At 41.8% G+C, this 21,074-nt stretch overlaps 1 protein-coding gene across 1 annotated transcript in view; it reads left to right on the plus strand.

Annotated features, from left to right (window-relative positions):
- The window catches only part of TRIQK (triple QxxK/R motif containing), a 46,658-nt gene that overhangs the window by 3,540 nt on the left and 22,044 nt on the right, over positions 1-21,074 (plus strand). Inside the window, exon 2 of the mRNA XM_084849142.1 lies at positions 1,481-1,560. Within this exon, the coding sequence (XP_084705268.1) occupies positions 1,500-1,560 (61 nt within the window). The 5' untranslated portion in view covers positions 1,481-1,499. The remainder of the gene's footprint in view (positions 1-1,480; positions 1,561-21,074) is intronic.

Here is a 21,074-nt window from a genome sequence, read left to right on the forward strand (position 1 = left end):
GCTGTAATTCAAGGGGTTGGACAAAAGTGGGGCACCAGCCATTCAGGAAGGACAGCCAGTGGTATACGCACACCCCCATCGTTGGTGGCTCATAAGTAATGGAACAAACCAACATCATTTCAGACTTAAGGATAGCCTTTAATACCTGGATGAAAATCCTTTGCAGTCAATGACTGCCTGAAGTCTGGAACCCATGGACATGACTCAATGCTGAGTTTCCTCCCTTTACAGCTGAAAGTCCTGACTTCGCTCTCATCTGGGTGTGTTTCTTTTCAACTTAAGTGTGGTGGTATGCAGAGGCCAACTGCCAAAACAGTTATCCTTGTTGCAACATTTCTGGCCCTGACTGTATAATGGGTTGGGAATGTGTGGCCCTTCAGATCTTAGTGGACTGCAACTCCCATGAGCCCTAGTCACCAAAAACAATGCAAATATTTAAAATACTGTATTTAAATTTAAATTAAATTTAAGCAGATTTAAAACAACAGAAACTGAAAGACTAAATGCCTGGGAAAATAAGGTCTTTACCTGGTGCTGAAAGGGTACAGTGGAGACGGGCCTCTCTGGGAAGCTTCTTCTACAACTGGGGTGCCACAACTGAAAAGGCCTTCTTCTTGGTAGCCACCCACCTCTCTTCCTTTGGCGGGGGCTCTCGAAGAAGGACTGCTGGGGACGATCTTGGGTTATGGGCAGGTGTATATGGGAGGAGATGATCCTTCAGGTAACCTGGCCCCAAACCGTTTAGGGCTTTGAATGTTAATAACCAGCACTTTGAATTGGGCCCAGACTTAGCCAGTGCAGATGAAAAAGTACTGGCATAATATAACCTTGTTGGTCCAGTCCCCATTAATGGTCTCGCTGCTCTATTTTGGATGAACTGATATATAAGATGTAACTTATTTTTTTTAATAAAGTATATAAATATCTGAATATTAGGGAAATTTCTGTACAGCAAGACAAATTACTAGAAAGATACTGGATGCAGTCAATAAAGTCTTGTATATAGATAAGTACAATCATACATATAAGCAGAAGGCATTCCCACTTTCACAAGAGGAAGAAGGGAGGTCTGTCCAGAAACTACATCCCACAGACTTTGAAAAGCTATGAGTCTATAAATAATATTTGAGAGTGGAACTTACAACCTAGTTCTATGAATGTCTAGTCATAAGAAGGTCCCTTTGAGTTGATTGGGACTTACTCCTAGGTAAATGTGTACAGCATGCAACCTTAGTATTTGGAAAATAATTCTAGGAAACTGGTAGATACTGACAGCAATCCTGTGGCAAGCAGAAATACGGATAAGTTTCTCCACAACCTAATTGTACTTCATGTATGCTTTTTTTGTGTGCTGCTGTGAAATTTATTTATTTATTTATTTAATATCCTGCCCCTCTGCTGCAAAAACAGCACTCGGAGGTTCACAACACATTAAAAGCAACCATAAACATTGTTAAAATCTTGTCGTTTTTCTTTACAGAGTTCTTGAGCACAGAAAAATGGGTAGAAAAGATGCTTCCTCTGCAAGAACACCTGTTGATCAGTACAGAAAACAAATAGGTAAAAATGTTCCTTGGATATGCCCTGTATGACTTAACACTCTCCCCGCCCCTTTTGAGCTTTTGTGAGTGTTATATATTCTTATAGAAAAGACAGTGAGTTCTGAAGCAGACTGTTCACTGCCATTTATCAGCATGTTTTGAATAGTAGCCCTCTACTGAAGTAACTCTAATGCTTTCTTTTAACTGAAAGAGCCACATTCTTAGTATTACATTGAGTTTTAAATTGCCTTTGATACTTTGGGGCAGTATCCAGCAGTGTCATTCCACAAACTCAAATAGTGCTAGCGGAGCTCTTCCAGATTTTCCATTGTGCGACTGGTTGTGTGAATGGATGCACAACTGATTGTGCAATGGGTTGTAAAAGCCGAGTTCACAAGCAGTTGCACAACTGATTGCGCAAGCGTAATGTTCAACCTATTGTGCAACCACGCTTGCACAAACATAATTTGGATTCTCCTTTTGTCCATAGTTTCCTTTCCTTTGTTATTTTTCTATACCGTCCCATAACTGAAGCTCTCTGGGTTGTTCACAAAAATTAAAAAGCATTAAAATACATTATATAAAATATAAAAACCATTCACATAATGGCATGAAACAAATGACACACACAACACCAACATATATCTAAAACAATTTAAAACAATCAGCCAGAGACAATCAAGAGATTCATTATATGCTGCCAAATGCCTGAGAGAAGAGGGCAGTTTTAACCTGGTGCTGAAAAGATGACAATGTTGGCACCAGGCAGGCCTCGTCTTGGAGATTATTCCATAAATGGGGAGCCACCACTGAAAAGGCCCTCTTCCTTGTTGCCACCCTCCGAGCTTCCCTCGGAGGAGGCTCCCAGAAGAGGGCCTTAGATGCAGAGTGTAGCGCACGGGTTGGTTCATGCCGGGAGAGGCATTCTGTCAAGTACTGTGGTCCTGGGCCATGTAGGGCTGTATAGGTCAAAAACAGCACTTTGAATTGGGCTCAGAAGCACATAGGCAGGCCAGTGCAAGTGGGCCAGAGTCGGTCTTATATGTTCAGACCTTCTGGTCCCCATTATCAGTCTGGGTGCTGCATTTTGCACAACCTGAAGCTTCCGCACCGTCTTCAAAGGCAGCCCCACATAGAGCTCGTTGCAATAATCTAACTTGGAGGTTACCAGAACGTAGACAACTGAAGCCAGGCTATCCCTGTCCAGATAGGGGCATAGCTGGGCCACTAACTGAAGCTGGTAGAACTAAGGCACTCTGCGCCACTGAGGCTACTTGAGCCTCAAGTGACAAAGGTGGCTCCAGGAGGACCCCCAAGCTATGAACCTACTCCTTCAGGAAGAGTGTAACCCCATCCAGAACAGGTTGAGCACCCTCCATCTGGTCAGCAGAACCACCCACTAACAGCATCTCAGTCTTGTCTGGTTTGAGTTTCAGTTTATTAGTGCTCGTCCAGTCCATTGTCGCAGCCAGGCATTGATTGAGCACATCCACAGCCTCACCTGAAGAAGATGAAAAGGAGAAATAACACTGCATGTCATCAGCACACTGATGACAGCGCATTCCAAAACTCCAGATGACCGCACTCGGTGGTTCCATGTAGATGTTGAATAACATGGGGGACAAAACAGACCCCTGTGGAACCCCATACTGGAGAGTCCACGGGGCTGAGCAATATTCCCAAAGTGTACCACCTTCTGGAGCCAGCCCTCCAAGTAGGAGCGAAACCACTGCAATGCAGTGCCTCCCACCCCCAGCTCAGACAATCGTCCCAGAAGGATACCATGGTCGATGGTACTGAAAACCACCGAGAGATCAAGGAGAATCAATAAGGTCACTAGTTCAGAACCTGGTGTCTGCTAGCACAACGTCATTTGTGCTAATGGAATGACGCAGTTGGATAATGCCAGGTGAGTTGATTTCATAGTGCATAATTACCCATGAAACATTAGAACAGGGGTAGGCAACCTAGTGCCTTCCAGAAGCTTTGGATGTCAATTCCCATCAGCCCCAGCCAGCATGACAAATGGTCCGGAATGATGGGAGATGTAGTCCCAAACATCTGGAGGATACCAGGTTGCCTACTCCTGCTGTAATGTTTCACAGGTAATTATGTACTATGAAATCAACTCAAAGGTATCAAAGTGCAGCTCCTGCTCAGTTGTACTGGTTTAGATTACAGGTGACGGATTTCTTCATTGTATTAAAAAAAAGCAAACTTCCCTGTTCATAAACCACTAGTATGTCAGGAAGAGGCGTCGGCCTAGTGTTGCATTTGTCCAGAGATTATTTTACATGTATGATGTATTTATTATTTTGTACTATTTTTACATTGGTTTTTACATTGTATTTTATGTATTTGTATGTAAACTGCTTAGAGATCTTAGGATATCAAGCAGTGTACAAATACGTTAAATAAATAAGTACAGGCGTAATCCTATGCAGATAGGCGGCTGCCTCCAAACTCGGAGGCGACCACCTATCCAAGGCAGGGCAGGAGAAGCATCGTTTTTGTTTGAGAGCATTCAAAGTGTGACCTGCAGTCTGAAATGCAGCCCAGCATGAGCTGAATGATATGGTTGCTCCTGATCACATGTTTCAGCTCAGCAGTGCTGTGCTGAAACATCTACTTACACTCAAAAATCAGGACTTCTATGCAAGTTGAAATAATGGCACAGCTGCTTCAGTGCAGACCCAGACTGGCACCATTTGCTCAACTGATATTCAAAAGAGAATTGGGGTTCAGTCTGAAACCAAATGGCTTGTGTACTGTTCAATAGAGAGTGAATACTCCAGCAAGTGCCTTCCCTCAATCTGTTGCACAGACAAGCACTAAGCACTAGATGTTGCTCCTCTGCCTAGGTTGCCCTCACTTACGGCAAGTAAGAACAAAAAAGAAATAAGAATGAATGTTCTTCTTATCCATCAGAGAGAGGAAAGACCTCTAGGTCAGCATGTATTTCATGCATCCCTTTGCTCCCTTCACTCCCCTGTATGGGCTATAAAATCTCCCTTTAAGTTTCTAGCATGAGAATAAAAGTGATAGAAGAAATCAACACAAAACTTTCTTTTGTTCTCACATTGCATGTTCAGGGACCTCAGCAACTGGAAGGTTCAGTCCGTAGAGCTATATCTGGTACACGCTCCATTGCATTGCCCTTTCTTCTTTGGTTTGCTGTAGATAATAGATACAGAGGGCTTCCCGCACAATCCCCCCGTGTGCTATAACTGCATTTGGTCTTTGTGAAATAATTCCAGCAAGTAACTCTTAAGTTACAGAAGCACAATTAAGGGCGTAGGAAATGTGTCTCTTTATTTTCTACAGAGTTTTCTGTTGGCCCACTCTATAATGCCAGATATCCATGGAAACTGTGGAGTATCTTGGATTTCCATGGAGTTTCCCAACAACTACTACACTTGCATGCATTTTTTCCCTCCCAGAATCTATTCCCCCATCCCCACATGCTTGAATGTACAACAGTTTGCACATCCAGCTGCCATTCCTGGGAAATCCAGCACTGTCTGCACATTGCAAAGAGCAGCAGTGAAACTGATAAGCTGTCTTCCTACCTCTGCAATAAGTGATAGGGCTTTTGAAATTGGCCAAGGGTTTGAAATTCTGGATTTCACTTCTGCCATGACCAGGCTTCTCTGGGCTCAAGCATGTCAGTTTCAAACCTGCTCTTCACAGCCTTTGTGCAGGTTGTTGAGCCATGCATGTTTTTCATTTTTCCTCTGAGCAGCATGCCCAAGAGTTTGCACATCTGGCCATTGATCTATTACATTGAATAGAATTAGATATAATGAAGGCTTGGGATACTTATCCACATTTGGAGAACAAATATCCATATTGGAGATTGAACCAGGAGGACTACTGCATCATCCCTAAGTAGAATATCTTGTTCATGCACAAGAGAATGGGGAGAGAGAGGCTTTCTCCCTGGTGTCCTGAGTGCTGGAACAGCAATGGCCTAATAGAAAGGAGCTGTGGGACATGTAACTTCCAGAGCCCCTGATGGCCATACTAAGGACTGGGCCTGCTAAAGACTGGCTGTGTAACACCCAAGGGGCTGCTCTTGCAGTTTTCAAGGCACCAGGGAAGGATGGAGGGGGGCCTACTGGCTCAGATTATGATCTGAACGGGAGAAGAAATTTCAGGTGACTAGTGCTATAATTGCAATTGTACCAAGAATTATGAACTGTCCAAAGTTTATATTCTGAGGGCAGTATCCAACAGTGTCTTTCTGCAAACTCAATTAGCGCTAGTGTAGCTCCACTGAATCTTTCTGTTGTGCAAGCAGTTGCCCATTACGCTTACACAACCAGTTGTGCAAGGAGTTGCACAACTGATTGTGCAAGGCATTCTGCAACCAGTCGTGCAAGCAATTGCACAGCTGGTTGCCCAAGCAGAATGCACAACAAGTTGCATAGTGGGTTGCATAATAGGTTACGTGAGAGTTATGTGCAACGGGTTGCACAAGCATAATGCACAACCGTCTGCACAACTGTGCTTGCGCAAATGTAACTTCAGTTGGATTCTTCTCTTGCGCATAGTTCAGAACCTAGCTTCTGCTAGCGCAGCATCATTTGTGCTAATGGAATGACACAGTTGGATACTGCCCTCAGATTATGAACTTCACCAGTGTAACTACCAGAAACGCAGGGAGTCAGAGAGATTCTTTCAAAATCGCATCAGGTTGCTAGGTTCATTGTTATGGGTTTGAGGGGGGGAGTGGCTGCAAAAATCAATACACTTGCATCCCATCACTCTTTCCTTACCTTAGTCAGGCATTGGATACACAAATAATATTTTTACTTGCCTCTGTGCAGCAAGTAATGAGAAAGCCATTTCTCACATCTACTTGAAACAGCGATGGGCTACCAAATGTGGACTCTTGTGTATATGTATGTGGTAGGGATAATTGTAAAATTAAAATAAAATAAAATCTTGAAGAATGCTCACACAGTAACAAAGCATTGCTGTGGGGCACAGGAAAGTAGACTTCCTGGTGTCTGTTGGAGGAGGCTGGATAAGCAGTCTTGCCCTGGTGGTGTACAGCAGAGGAGTTTGCAACCATCAAATAATAACTACCTGATTTTTTTTTTTTTTTTTAAAACCCTACAGGGGGTTTCACCACCATTAGAGGTAGATAGTTGTGATTCATCACTGATCTTATCACAAAAATATTCAATGAATAAATATTTTATCCCAAGTACAGGTATTGTGAGAAAATGTGATATCTCTGCAAAAGAAGATTGAAAGAAAACACTTAGATTACATACAGCAAATTAGGGGCGGAGTGGTTCAGGAAGCTGATCATAAGGGCCCAGTATGAGCAGAGATTGCTCCCTCATTCCCCTTGCATCCTGAGGGAAGACTGGCGACTGAAAATGATGCTATGGATTCAAATGATGAACAGTTATATACATTGAATTTTTCTACATCAAATATTGAGATAATACTAGGTACTAATAGTGGTACATTGTTGATTTTCTCCTCATGTATCACATAGAATTCTGCTGCGTAGGGTCCCGTGGCCTTCAGGAATAGTTTTTTGGCAGCTGGGAATGGTGATGGTGGAAGGGGACAAAAAGTTCCACTGTGTGCATGTTACAAAGTGATCAGGCCTTTGGATCTGGGCCATGCACTCTCACACACAGGAAGCTTCATGGAGATACAAAACAAACCTGAAGTGCTATCCATAAGGCAAGGGTGCTGACTGGATGCAAACATGAATTCTAAATGTATAGTAGCAGTGGGACTTTGGAGAAAATTACAGCAATCTCTTTTGCAGATTCCACCCTTACCACTTTAGCATTAGTCACAAAGTGACTTGATTAAAATGCATGTTTGGGGGTGGAGTCTGTCCCCAAAACTAGGCTTGACATCCTCCTTTTTCATATGGCATGCCACTTTTTAAAATGCACCACGAAGCCTTGTAGGTATGGTAATCCATTGCTTTGTGATTTAGACATTATATAGTTTAGGGCACAATTCTATACATGTTTAAACAGAAAAAGCCCTACAACTCCCAGCATTTCCCAGCCAGTTATGCTGGGAATTCTGGGAGCTGTAGGACTTTTTCTGTCTAAACATACATAGGATTGTGCCTTTAAAGGAAAACTGTAAACCATCTTTGGGGTCCCTTGGGAACAAAAGTGCAGGATATTAAATATATTAAATATCTCTGTCAATGAGTCAATGAACCAATCAATTATTAATTGATTGGTTTAGCAGTCACACTAGAGCATGAAAACTACATAAAGGAAACCAAAGCCTCTGCTGTCAGGAATTTTTGGTTAGGAAACATACAGTCATACTCATTAACTATTGAGAATTGATGTACAGACAGCCATCTTTAATGCTTTGTTTCAAGTCAAGGAATTTATCTCTATGAACTCTTCTTCATTACATCTGTTTCAGTTAAGCAGGTGTGTTATTTACTGGGGTGCTGATTAAACTATGATATTTTATTATCACTTAAAAGCATTGCCAGCACCAGTGAAACTGTGTTGCAAAATTTATGCTGAAGATCCAGTAGCAAACTATGAACATTTTATTTCTATTGGCACCAACAATAGAATTTGTACCTGCTTTGACGACATAAACAATAAAGGCTTTATTGCTTTCCCCACACCGGTTCGAAATTCTCTTCTTTGAAATGGAGTGCGTATCTTCCTGGGAGTTCAATTATCCTTTGAAATTTTAATAAAAATATATACTTGAAGTTGCAACCCTTTGCACACTTAAAGTTGCAATCCTTTATGCATTTATTTCTGAGCAGACATGCATAGGTTTGCACTGCAAGTTTCATAAAATGCTAGCACAAGAAAGAGAAAAGCAAACTGCAGAGATGATTGATGAATAGGATATGGGAGAGCTTCTTGAATTGGTACACCAACCACAGTCATGTGCATTTTCCATTTCTATCACTGTTAGCAGAAGAAGGAAGTGAATGATGTTGTATAGTGTTTGTCTCCAATTAGAGGTGGGTGGCCAGGCCACACATTCCAGCTAGTAGGAGCTCCCTGCTCCACTGGTAGCATTCAGCTTCTCTAGACAGAGTATGTAGGTAGAGCAGGTTGTACTCAGCCCTAAAACAAATGATGGGTGAAAATTAGGTCCCCCCCCCCCCACCAAGAACATGACCGGTAGCCTGCACTGCAGGCGTTGTGTCCGCAGGCAGAAGAATTATCATAGACTTATGGGAGTCTTGCTTCCTCCTTTGTTTCTTGCTTTGTGCATAGCTGTGCAACCCCCCGGGGCACTTTGAGGATCAGGATTAAGAGGGTGCCAAATGTCCTTTTCTGGATCCTTCTGGTACCTCTGTGTCCACTTTTCAAAAGGCAGAAAAGTGGAAAGGGGGCATGTTTTCCAGAAACCCGGGCTATTTTCCTTGCATCACATTAGAACAGATCCAAAATTCAGGGGTATTACTGGCATGTGTGTTATTTTAAAGTGAATAGATGCTATATCCATCACAGCCAACTGTACAATTCCAAAGAATGGAAGAATGCGATCATGAATTAAACAGGTTGTTTCCTTTTGTTGAAGTGAATAGGAAATTCGTGCTGAGTGACTGTAGTAACTATTAACCTTTGTCAAGCATCCCTTGAGCTCCCAGCACAAAACAGTAAAACCATCAAAGTGACACAGGTTAAAGAAGCAGAAATGCGCTCGTTTCCAACACAGCACTTTTTAACAGTACAGTATTTTTAACCTGTCAAATAAATACCTGATTGTCACTGCTGTATCTTATAGTCATATAAAACTTATGAACCACAATATATACTTTGGCTTAAAAAAACAGCTTGATTTAGCAGAAGAGAAAGTCAAAAGAGCTCATTGTTGCAGGTTGTTGGTTAGTGGGATGCCCCTGAAGAAGGAATTTTATTCCGAAATGTGTTGGCCTTAAATAAATCACTTTCAGTGCGATCCTATGCATGTCTACTCAGAAGTAAGACCTATTGAGTTTAATGGGGCTTACTCCTAGGTAGGTGGGCATAGGATTGCAGTCTTAGGCAGTTTGAAAATCTTCCCCTCCGTTTATTTTCCTACATTCAGTGCCTCCTGTCCCCGTTGTTGATTTGTTGTGACCCTTTTTTGGACAAACAAAATGATCACAAACATTCTAACTTCTGTGGGGGAAGGACTGGTTTATGGAATGCTGGAAATCAGTGCATATCAGAGAGGAAGTGGAACATTAATTTGGCTTGGTATGTGCAGGTCTTCCTAGGCTAGGGGTGGTAAGCACCCTTTTCTTCATGGGCATTGGAGAGAGGGAGGAGGCATGGAAAGCAGGGGACTGAGGCATGGAGTGAGTGTGAAGACGGCAGGTGTGTATAAACGTCACAGAAGGCTCACAGACAAGTGTGGCAGTGTGGTTGTTGGGAAGCAGAAGCAAGGGTGCATTAAGGCCACCCTAACCAGAGTATTTATTTAACTACTGAAAGTATTTTTTATCATTAACAAATCACAGGGCGGTGTACAAAATTCATTAAAACAACAGTTCAAATAAAATACCAAGATGAAAACAGAAAAATCTACTAAGATGGGTATTAAAATTGGCAAATGCCTAGGTAAACGGATGGGTTTTTAGCAGGCACTGAAACACCATCAAGGATGGTGCCTATTGCACCATAGTGTGGAGAGAATTCCAAAGGGAGGTGCCACAACAGAAAAGGCCCATCCTCAGGCTGTAGTCAGATACACATGTGCAGCCAATGGAGCTACCAGGGGGGCCTAATCTGTAGATCTCAGTGAATGGGCAGGTTGATATGGGAGAAAGCGTTCCCTTAGAGTAGCTTTCCTTTTAGACGTATCTATCATATAATAAGGAATAGTAGTGGTCAACGTGGTACTCACAGAGAACAATTACATTTTCACCTATGTGAGAATGGGCTATTTACCTTACCCTGGGATAAACAGCTAAGCATTTGAATGCAGAGGTTCCATTTTTTCCTACCTTTGACTATCGTAGCCATATTGCTATGTTCAATGAATTTATCTGAATTTAGGCTGGCTTGGTATAATTTGCAAACTGACCTCTCTTTTTTTGGTGGTTTTCTAAAGGCTTTGCATATGTGCCATGCCGTAGCCTGGGTTTAATTCCAGAAAGTGAAATCGTTATGCATTTGTCTATAAATATTTAATACTAATTTTTTTTTATAAATGAGAAATTGATTTTGAAGTCCGGTAATAGCAGGAGTCAATTTGAAAGAGGTACTTTTGCAGTTGTTTTCCATACTAGTAGTAAATGTAATTTATGAGCTTTTTTATAACATGCCATCAGGGAGATGGTTCTTACAATACATTATGATATTGAACCAATCATTATACTTAATACTTTTTCATATATGTAGCACCTTGTATCCAATGTATTTCAAGATGCTTTACAAGTATTGCTTGGCTGTTTGGTTATCTGGTTACATTTTAGAAAGTGGACAATTGGTGCAACTTGGATTTCATTGGGCCAGTCATCTGCATTACAACAAGCCACGGGCTGCATTTACACATAAGCCAGGTATCCTGGCTTATTAAACCGCACTGTGAACGAACCATGTGCTGGTGCAGTGTTTGCCCCTGTTTCACTCCTTCCATTCATGTGAGTGGGTAAACAAACTAACCTGGGGTTATGATTGATTGTGCCCAAATGAGTCAGGATTTGTAAGCCAACAATAAATCCCAGTGTAAAGTTGGTTTACAATCCTGGCTTGTTTAGCTGCAAAAAACTATAATCCCAGGTTCAAACGTTACATCAAACTATCCCTGCCTGGTTTGTCTACCTGTTCCTGTAAGTGGAAGAGAAGCAAAGCGGGAGTTCTATAAACCAGGATTCCTGACCTATCATTATGTGTGAGCTTGGCCACTGTGTCACTTTTGTCCTAGGTTTTCTCAGCAGTGCCAAGCCTTTGCATCTCTGTCCAAGGTGGGAATTGGAGAGTGGGAATTGTAAAGAGCAAGCATATCAAAGTTCTTTCTTCAACTCTGTATTTGCTAGGGGCTGTCACTTGATGGCCTTTTATCTTAAGAGAGGTTTCCTGGCTTGTTAGTCCTTGGTCTGAATAGCTGGAGGACCAGTGCTCAGTTTTTCTTATTCTGTGGGTTCAGACTGTTGCTGCCCCTTTCAGAAGAGTGGAGAGCCTTAAAGGGGGTAGTCTTCTGGCCTGAGCTCTCAGCCTCTCAGCTATTCATTTATTTATTATGAATATATCTAGGCCACCCTTCATCCTTGCAGATACCAGAGTGGTGTACAAGGCTATGATCAAAATCATATTAGATAATGTACAATAAAAAACAATAAGACAACACCATCATAATAAAACCAAAAAGAAAGGCAGCACGTATAACAGACAGACAGATCATATCAACTGATTGAAATGTGTGCACACACAAAAGAGTTTCAAGTGGGCACCCCCCAAAACTGCAGTATTAGTAGTCTCACCTTCATGGGTAGGTTATTCCACAGTCAAGCCGCCACAACAGTTCCTGTCTTGTGCATTGCCTCTGCTGGCAGTCAGGCACTGGGGAGCATGATTCCTGGTATACAGGGGACCGGTTTCTTTGGGGAATGTGACTCAGGGGATCCAGTCCTAGGAGTCCCAGTTGGAGGTTTCTGGCTCAGGGAGCTCCTGCCTTAGGCTTGATGTTGGGGCCTGAGTTTGTATTCAGCACCTCCACAGCTTGCACCGTTGGTCTACCCAATCCAGTTGGTTACCTTCCCTGCCCTCTTTGTCAGAGTCCTGGCTGTTGCTCTGGATTGGGGTCATGCCACCCCCTTCTTTCCATTACTGTGTAAGGGACTGCCTGTCTTGCTATGAACCTGCCTGAGTGCTAAGATCTGCAGGAAAGTCCCTTTTGAGGGTGCCATTACTCTCAGAGCCCCATTTGTCAGGCACGTGTGAAAAGGCTTTCACCTGTGTTGCCCGCAAACTATAGAATGCACTGCGTTCCTTCATGACCTATGATTGGTCCCCACTCTCTTGGCCTTTAGAAAGGGTGCAAAGACTCATCTTTTGAAATTAGCCTTTTAAAATGTGCAGTTGTAATGTTGTAATGTTTTAACTATTTTTAATGTTCTTGTTTTTATTGTTGCAAGGTTTTGCTGTTTTAAATTGTTGTACACCGCCTTGATGGCTTTTTAGCAGATAGGGCTGTATATAAATGTTAATAATACTGCCTGTGTAGACTCTGCTGGATCTCTGACTCTCATGCCTTATTATCTATTTCTAGAGCACCACAGTGTTGTACATAAACCAAAATAAAAGCTACAGATTCTATTCTCAGGCTTATAGTGTAAAACAATAACAACAACACAAACATAAGGGAGAGAGTAGGACAAAAAGGTAGAGGTGGAGAATCAGTGTGAGACTGCTGGAGTGGAGAATTTGTCCCCACCAAATTGAGGACACAAGACATATCAGGGCTGTTCACACAACATGCTAACCCACACTCAGTGGTTGAATGTGGGTTGTTTTGAACTGTGGGATGTTTGTTGAACTGTGGGTTATCATGTTGTCTGAACGCAGCCAGGGTGGCTTATTAACCGTGCAGTGTGGCTTGTTAACCACCCTGAACAACCCAACAAACCATGGGTTCTCAAGGTGTCTTGTTCAAGAAAATAAGCCACACTGCATGGTTAACAAGCCACCCTGGCTGCGTTCAGACAACATGTTAACCCATGGTTCAACAAACAACCCACAGTTCAAAACAACCCACACTCAACCACTAGGTGTGGGTTAGCGTGTTGTGTGAATGGCCCCATCATGTGGTTGGGAAGGATCTCTTTGTTGTACTTTGCTGAAAGTCATCTAACACTTCATCGAAACAGCCACAAAGATTGTTCCCGTATGTTAATTTTTTCTGGGAGGTTAAGGACCAATAATAATTTTATAAAGGGTGCTGTAAAATCTCTTCGAAACAATGATTAAGCTTTCAAACATGATTGCTTTTTCAAAGCTTAGTAAATAAAGCCAGTGAAATTACTCCAATGTAAAATGGGAAATGCACGAACAAGGAAGTTAATAAATATGGGACTGATTTAAAATTATAAGTGGGCAAATTAAAAATGTCCTCCGTTTAAACAAAAAGCTTACATAAGGTGTGGGAGCTCCCATTAGAATTGTTGGTATGGATACTCCTTTGTTCCCTCACACCTTCTTGACTGTACCATCTGTGCACCAACTTCAAACAGAAAGGTTATGCAGGTAGACATTTCCCTGTGGCTCCCTCCTAGTTCTTTTGTTGAAACTCCCTTCCCCTAGAGGACAAGTCCAGCCTCAGTAGCTAAACAGAAGGGCTTTGGGCTGGCATTTAACAGCCAGGTAAACAGATGTGGGGTAATTTTAATTTCTGTTCGGCATTCTGCAAACATTGATATTTTCCTGGCTGCCACTAGAAATCTTTTTCCCTCAATCTGAGATACGTTAAAATTTGCAAAGGTAGAATTTCATCCATCCTTCCATTCCAATACACATTTGCCTCCCCTATTTTCTGATTTCCATTGCTGGCCACTGCAACTTTCCACTCCACAATCCAAACCTCATTCAGATGTGTGAAACTGCCACAGCTTTCCATTCCATCGCATTTATTTATTTAGTCATTCATTTTGAAGATTTGTATCCCACCTTTCAATCAAATGACTCTCAAGGCAGCCTATAAGAAATGGGAAATAATGCAAAACAAAAAAACCCAACCCCCAAACACATGTATGGATTGTTTTGCTCCCTGCTGGCTGCTGATATGAAGAAGGATAAACGTTCAGCTCCTATAATGCAATGGATTGAGGACCTTACAAAGTTTTCAATATTTGAACAGGTGGCATATAGATGCCACCTTCAAATGGATACTTATTTGGATATTTGGTCTGCTTTTGTTGGAGCAATGTATAATTGCTAGAAAGTTGAATGCATTTCATACAAATGCATGTATGTATATTTAAAAATGGAAAAAATTAGAACATTTTTTTAAAAAAAATTGGGTGCCCCTGGGCACCACATTGGGAACCCCTTTGTGGGAGCCATTGGAGGTGCCTGTGGGCTCACGTTGAAGTCCAAAACATCTGGAGATCTATGTTCTGCCCACCACTGGCCTAGGGGCAGATGGGGCTGTGTGTTGTTTGCAGGAATGGGTTCAACAGCAAAGAGAATAGTCAGCACTCTCAAAATAGTGGTCAGTTGTTAAAACTCTGTGTGTGTGTGTGTGTGTGTGTGTGTGTGCGCGCGCGCGCAGGACAGAGAGAGAGAGAGAGAATATCGTGTGTGCATTGGAATGGTGTGGGAATGATATATAAGAATAGTATGTGAATAGCATGAAAATATTAGTATTGCATATGAGTCATGTGAATGGCTGAGATTTGAGAAAGGGAATGGACACAGGGATAATATTACACAGAAAAAAAAGCACATCCACAGATTTACATGGAGCTATGTAATAATATAATATAATATAATATAATATAATATAATATAAAATGTTCTACTGCATAATAATATAAGTTAATTCAGTGTTCTTTTAAATTGTTTTCCATGGTGTATAGCATTTGTGTCTATACTACTAGATGGCTGAATTTTGGTGTGTGGTAACAAACTTTAAGGCACAGTCCTATGCATATTTAGACAGAAAAAAGGCCTACAACTCGCAACGTGTCCCAGCCAGCATAGTTAGCTAGGGGATACTGGGAGCTGTACACCTTTCTTCTGTCTAAACATCCATAGGACTGTGCCCTTAGAGTAGTCTATTTCGAGTACGTGGCTTGCTGATTGCAGTCCCCTTTCTTGGCTGATATCTTTACATATAGCTCAATTTAGTGGTTAATATTTCTCAGCACAACTGGAGTACATCATGAGGTTCATTGCTCTAGTTGCTCATAAATATGTACAGCCTCTACTTTTTAGTGTAAGCTGTTACTAGTGTCATTCATTTTTTAGTTAAGGCCTGTTAGGTGAAATTCATGTTGAAGGAAAGTACGTTAGATTTACAAGTGCCTTGAAGACTACAGAGCGCTAAAATTATGAGTGATTTGGAAAGATTATTCCTCACAAGTAAATTTAGCAAGAGATAATACTGATGCATAGAAGAGCAGATCTCTTCTCTGTCAATTCTGTTAAATGCTTCAGTTTTTATATTATGTCATGGATGGGTTTCTAAGAACATAATGGGACTTTTCTATCATTCCCACAGTATTTTCCACTTCTAATATCCACTTCTATCACAACAGTCAGTGTGCTGACTTACAGGTCTGAGAAAACACTCCTTGTTGGCATATTTCAGTGGGGCGACTACTGTAAACACTGATGGTATAGACAGAAGCATCTCCCTTGTAAATAATAATCACATTATCCTGCCATCTTTTTAATAAAAAATAATAATGGAATACTATGATGGTTAGTCCAGAATGACACAACTCGTTTAGCTGGGAATTCAGTTGCTTTTGTTAACAGACAGTCGGTGCTTAGAACTTATGCTCACATTACAGTCATTCCGGCTTCTAAGAGATGTGTGTATATAGTACCTTGAAAGAAAAAATGTTTTCCTGATAAATCGTACTTCATACATATTTATTTAAAGCCCCTATTCAGGCCCAAGCTACACATTAAGTTAAAGAAGTAGTGTGCAGTTGCCCTTCTACTTTTTAATTACTTACAAGTAAATGTACAGGGCCCTTATCTAGATTGGAACCATCATGCATGAGGAGGGTAGGTTTAAACATCTTCCAACCTGTTCCCCTCCCAGAATTCAACCCACACATAAACACGCATGCACGCACGCACGCGCACACACACACACACACACTGCATGGGAGTTTAAAAAAGAAAGAAAAATCACCCCCCCCCCCCTTGACTTTTCTTTTTAAAACCCTCATGGCAGGCAAATATTGCGAGTGGAGTGGCTGTGGGGAGAGATTTAAACCTCTTCTCCTTGCGCACAGTGATGTCAATTGAGCTCACACATACACCACACTCGTTTCTGAGCAATTACAAAGTAGAGGGGGAGCTGCTTGCTATGCCTTAAATGTTTACTTTTGGCCTCCAGGTTCTATGATTCTGGACAGAATTCTTCACAAGACCAAAACCCTGTTCAGGCGTTATGCCTGAATAGGGTTTATGTACACAAGAAAGAAGGATGGGGCCATGCATGTTGCCCCGCAGTGTCACCAATCTCCCTGTGTCCAAGCAAACATGAGTAGAAGCTCCCTGCAGACTTCCCCACTCAATGTGGCGAGGTCATGTTTGGGGTAGAGGTGGCATGCATGGTCCTGTCCCTCTTACTCATGTACATATAATCTATTCAGGGCTTAAGTGTTTCCAGTTGATAGAAGACCTCAGTTCTCCGTAACCTGTCTGCATTCTGCCTTATGTTTCAACCATTTGGTGTGGAGAATACTTCATGTGGCTATGTTTCAACAGTAACAACTCTGTACAGTTATCAACATTTCGCTGGTCATGTACTACCCACTTGTTTCTGCTGTCCAGCTAAAAATGGATTCAAGAGCACTGTGGCAAATCATGTGTCATGTGGCCTCCATGTAGAGACCTGAAATGTTTGAACTGGCCCTCAGGACCAGTGAACTAGTAGCTTTGGAAGCAACAAGGAAGTAAATGCTTTATATTTAAAATTGTGTGTATATGGAAAGTAGGATTGCTTTGCATCCGAAATGTTCCCACCAGCTAAGAAAAAAGTACTAGCATACATGCTGAGGAAGAGCACTGAGCTTTCTGGGTTTTTCCGCATTGGTCTTATCTAGCTGGCTCAAACATATATATACCATTTGACAGAAGCAGGCATACGTACTACCTTGATTACTTTGCAGAGTCTCCACACCAAGAGAACACATTGCTGATACACAGTTGGAGGGTCTGCATGTCACAATGGGAGGGGTTGCACGTAAACACGGCACAGTTGGATAAACAACCCACAGACCTTTGGTCCATGATTTGCTTCATGTGATGTGCAAACCCAGACTTCCGGCTAGTCTCTCCCCCAGCAAGCCAGAGAAATAGCCCAACAACAAACTATGGCTTTTTTGCTTAGCCGCTCCTGCTTGGAGCAGGAGCGATTGGGCAGCATGTACACAATCAGCCAGGGTTCCAGGTCGATAAGAGGCTTACAAAAGTTGTGGTCCATCACCCATGCTAGTAGCTCTTCATTTGCAGTCCGTTTGTATAAATTCTGCCTCCTTTATTCCTTTAGCATGTGTGTGAGATGGCATTATGGATTTAAAATTGTAGTTTAACTTGTACGAGCAGACCTCAAAGTTGAAACAGCAGGGAGAATGGAAATAATTGAAGGTATAGATATTGGTGTACTCAAGAAAGTCTTTTATTCCGGGCAAAGAAACCCTTGCTGATAGCATAAAAGAAACTTATTCACTTTAATGCATCCTTCTCGTTGGCTTAAAGCTGAAATACAGTTGCTTGAAAATTAATTTACCTCTCATGAATGACTGGCTGGATTATCTTTGTAACATAAAATGTAATGATATGTCAACCCGGAGCTCAGAACGTGTTGTGTCTACTGTAAAAAAAGTTGTTCCTGAGCACTTAATGTTGTGTTAAATGATGATGTGTCCTTTGCAAATGTATTATTAGTGTCAAGCTGTTCCATCTCTCAAGATTGAGAACTGGCCAGTGATTTTAGCTACCATTAAACCTGAATAAAAAAGAGAGTGACTGTGGGGGGTTTTCATGCTCTCTTTGAGTACTTACACTCCAACTATATTCAGTATGTATCAAAATGTTTCCATTAGCTGAAGACTCCAAAAACATCTTTAATCACAGCAATCGAAACTGTATTAAAGCAAATCTCTCTTCCTCTTTTCGGGGTGGAGAGGGGGGAATCTCCCCATACCCAGGGATGTTAATAGTAAGATGTTATAAAAGATTACCATGAATGTTGCTTATGTTGTAGGTGACCGGTTCACTGACTTGAATGGCAGTAAACCTGGACCCTTTTATTTGAAGTGGGATTTTTCATGTTGCAGTTTCAATTAACATTCTGGATATCTTAACATCCCATTCTAACAGGGTCCTCAGTATCCCTTTAGTGCTTAGCCCTTCCGTCAAAGGAAAATAGGTACACTTATTTTACATTGTGCGAAGTAAATAATGAGGCATGATAGTGAAAACCACTTCGTGGGGCCTGGTCGCACATCTTGCCAATCTTTGAAAACTCACTTCTACATATATGTTTCCCACATTGCCACTGCTTCCTGGACAACTCTGTCATTTAAATGTGAAGGTATCCACCGTAACAACATTGTTTAGCATGTGGGTGATACTGCCTTTGGAGGTAGATTGTGGCTCATTTGTTTGCATATTAAATGTAAAAATGGTTTAAACCTTTTCTGCACGAGGGACAGCTGATATGGTCCATGCCACTGCAGTGTGGTTTAGTTTAGCACAGGCATTGTGATGCAACGATGCACAAGGAGGCATTGCCGAAGCTACCCTTTCTGTGAGAGTCCTATCGCTTTAGAAGTACCCTTCCATGTAGCTTACATTTGTCTCTTTCATAGCACATGTTTAAATGGCTATATGTGGGGATTAGAAAGGAGGATAAATTCTATTTTAAATATATTTTCTGTAATTTTAAAATATATGTCAAGGGTTAATGATGCCTGATTCAAAATAAAGGACACCACAGACATGCAGCAGATCTGTTCTAAAGTTATGGGGAATTCTGAAATTAGAGGTGTCTTTTCAGGTCAGTTCCCGCTCCTGGGGCTGAGATCTGCCATTCAGATTCTGTCTGTGCCTATAAGGAATCATATTCAAAGTCTGCATAAATGAGAAAATGGGATAGGGGCTTGCAGTAAACCCTGGTAATAAGGGTATTTGGTTCATAGTGTTTTTGATGCTGCATTGCCTTTTATTCAGGCATCATTTATTATTGTAATGTAGAAGATGGGTTGCAAACTGTAGGGGGAAAATATAATGTTTTTGTTTTAGTTATTATTGTGGCACTAGCACAAAAATATTCAGGGCAGCAGTTTCTTGGCAGTTACAAATTGGAGAGAAAATGCTGAAAGGGGTTTTAAATCCGTACTGTTGATTTCTTTTACTATCTGTCAGTTTTTGGCATGCAGTAAATAACTCATTTTCAAATAATTTGCCTATGTAATTAAATTTAGATTGCACACTTCTCGTTTCAAATATTTTGACTCTTCCTTGTTTGCCATTCAATTGTGGCATAATTGGTGTGGTCTGTATAAATGGGCAATACATTTATGGACTTTTGTTGGAAAGATCAGGCAGTGAATAGAACTTGGTAATCATCCCAGGAGGAATTATGACTGAACACGTTTGCGAGAGTTAAAGAAACTGAATTTACTTTTGTTTTTGAATTAAAGACAATTAAAGATTTGCAGGCACGCATACAAGACAATGAATTGAGGAACAAGTTAGAAGCAAGTCCATTTGCAGGTGAAAAGAAACGCCTTTGAATCAGAACCAGCTGTATTTTCCATGAAAGAATGTGCTTGCTTGATAGCATAATGTGCTCCTAAGCCGCTTATACTTTACAGTATTCAGAAAATAGGAGTGCATTAATTTTTAAAGTCGCAAATGCAGGCAAAGAGCTGTGCTGCCTCATGATGATAATGAGGGTGGATATCGGAACGTAGATGGGATCGGGGAGGAGGGACAAGCAAGGAGCTTCTGAAATGTAAACATTCATAAAACAATAACCACACAGCCATATGATAATGAGCTTGGACAGCAGCAAGAACAAAGGGCAAAGATGAAGAAGACTCCATTAATAGCTATGACTGGAAAACAGTAAAGCAGTTGGATGCTTTCAGTTGGTTGTTTAAGCCCAGTTGTAAACTTGCTAAAATGCTGGTGCATTTCCGAAGGTACCTGATTTCCCCGCAAAACCGATCTGGAGAGTTTGGCAAAATGGTCAGTGGAACAATTTTGGCGGCTACCAAGAGGCAGCAGTAATGCAAAATGTAGCAATACTAATGGAAGGAAGTGTAATTGGCTGATGAGGTAGGTGGACTCCAATCAGCCAATCTTGTATATTGGCCATGTGCTCACACTTCCAGGGATGTACAAAAGGTACTTACCTTTCCGCGGATTATGCTGATGCTGGGGGGGGAGGCGTTCCGTCCCTCCCCCCGGAATCCTGGCCGGGGGGGGAGGCTCTCGGTTCCTCCCCCCTGGAATGCTGGCCGGCCGGCTCCGCTCCACAGGGATTCTGCGGAGCCGCCGGCTGGCTCCGCCAGCAGCCAGACATCCAGCTGCTGGCTAGCAGGGACGCAAATGGCGGTGGCCGTAGCCGCCACCGTTTGTGTCCCTGCAGTCAGCCGTGATAGGCTATGTAAATGTTTACGTAGCCTATCACGGCTGATTAAAAAAACACACAAAAAAATGCGCGTACGCAAATGGTGGCGCCCATGGGTGCCGCCATTTGCGTTCCTTATTTTGGCACGTCTTAGTCTACATAAACATTTACGTAGACTAAGACGGTGAAAATAAGGGGAACGCAAATAGCATAGCGTCTACGCTATTTGCGTTCCCCTTATTTTTGCCG

The sequence above is a fragment of the Heloderma suspectum genome, chromosome 4 (assembly GCF_057233095.1).
Source record: "Heloderma suspectum isolate Gila_16-S chromosome 4, 16-S_ref, whole genome shotgun sequence".
Lineage (NCBI taxonomy): Eukaryota > Metazoa > Chordata > Lepidosauria > Squamata > Helodermatidae > Heloderma > Heloderma suspectum.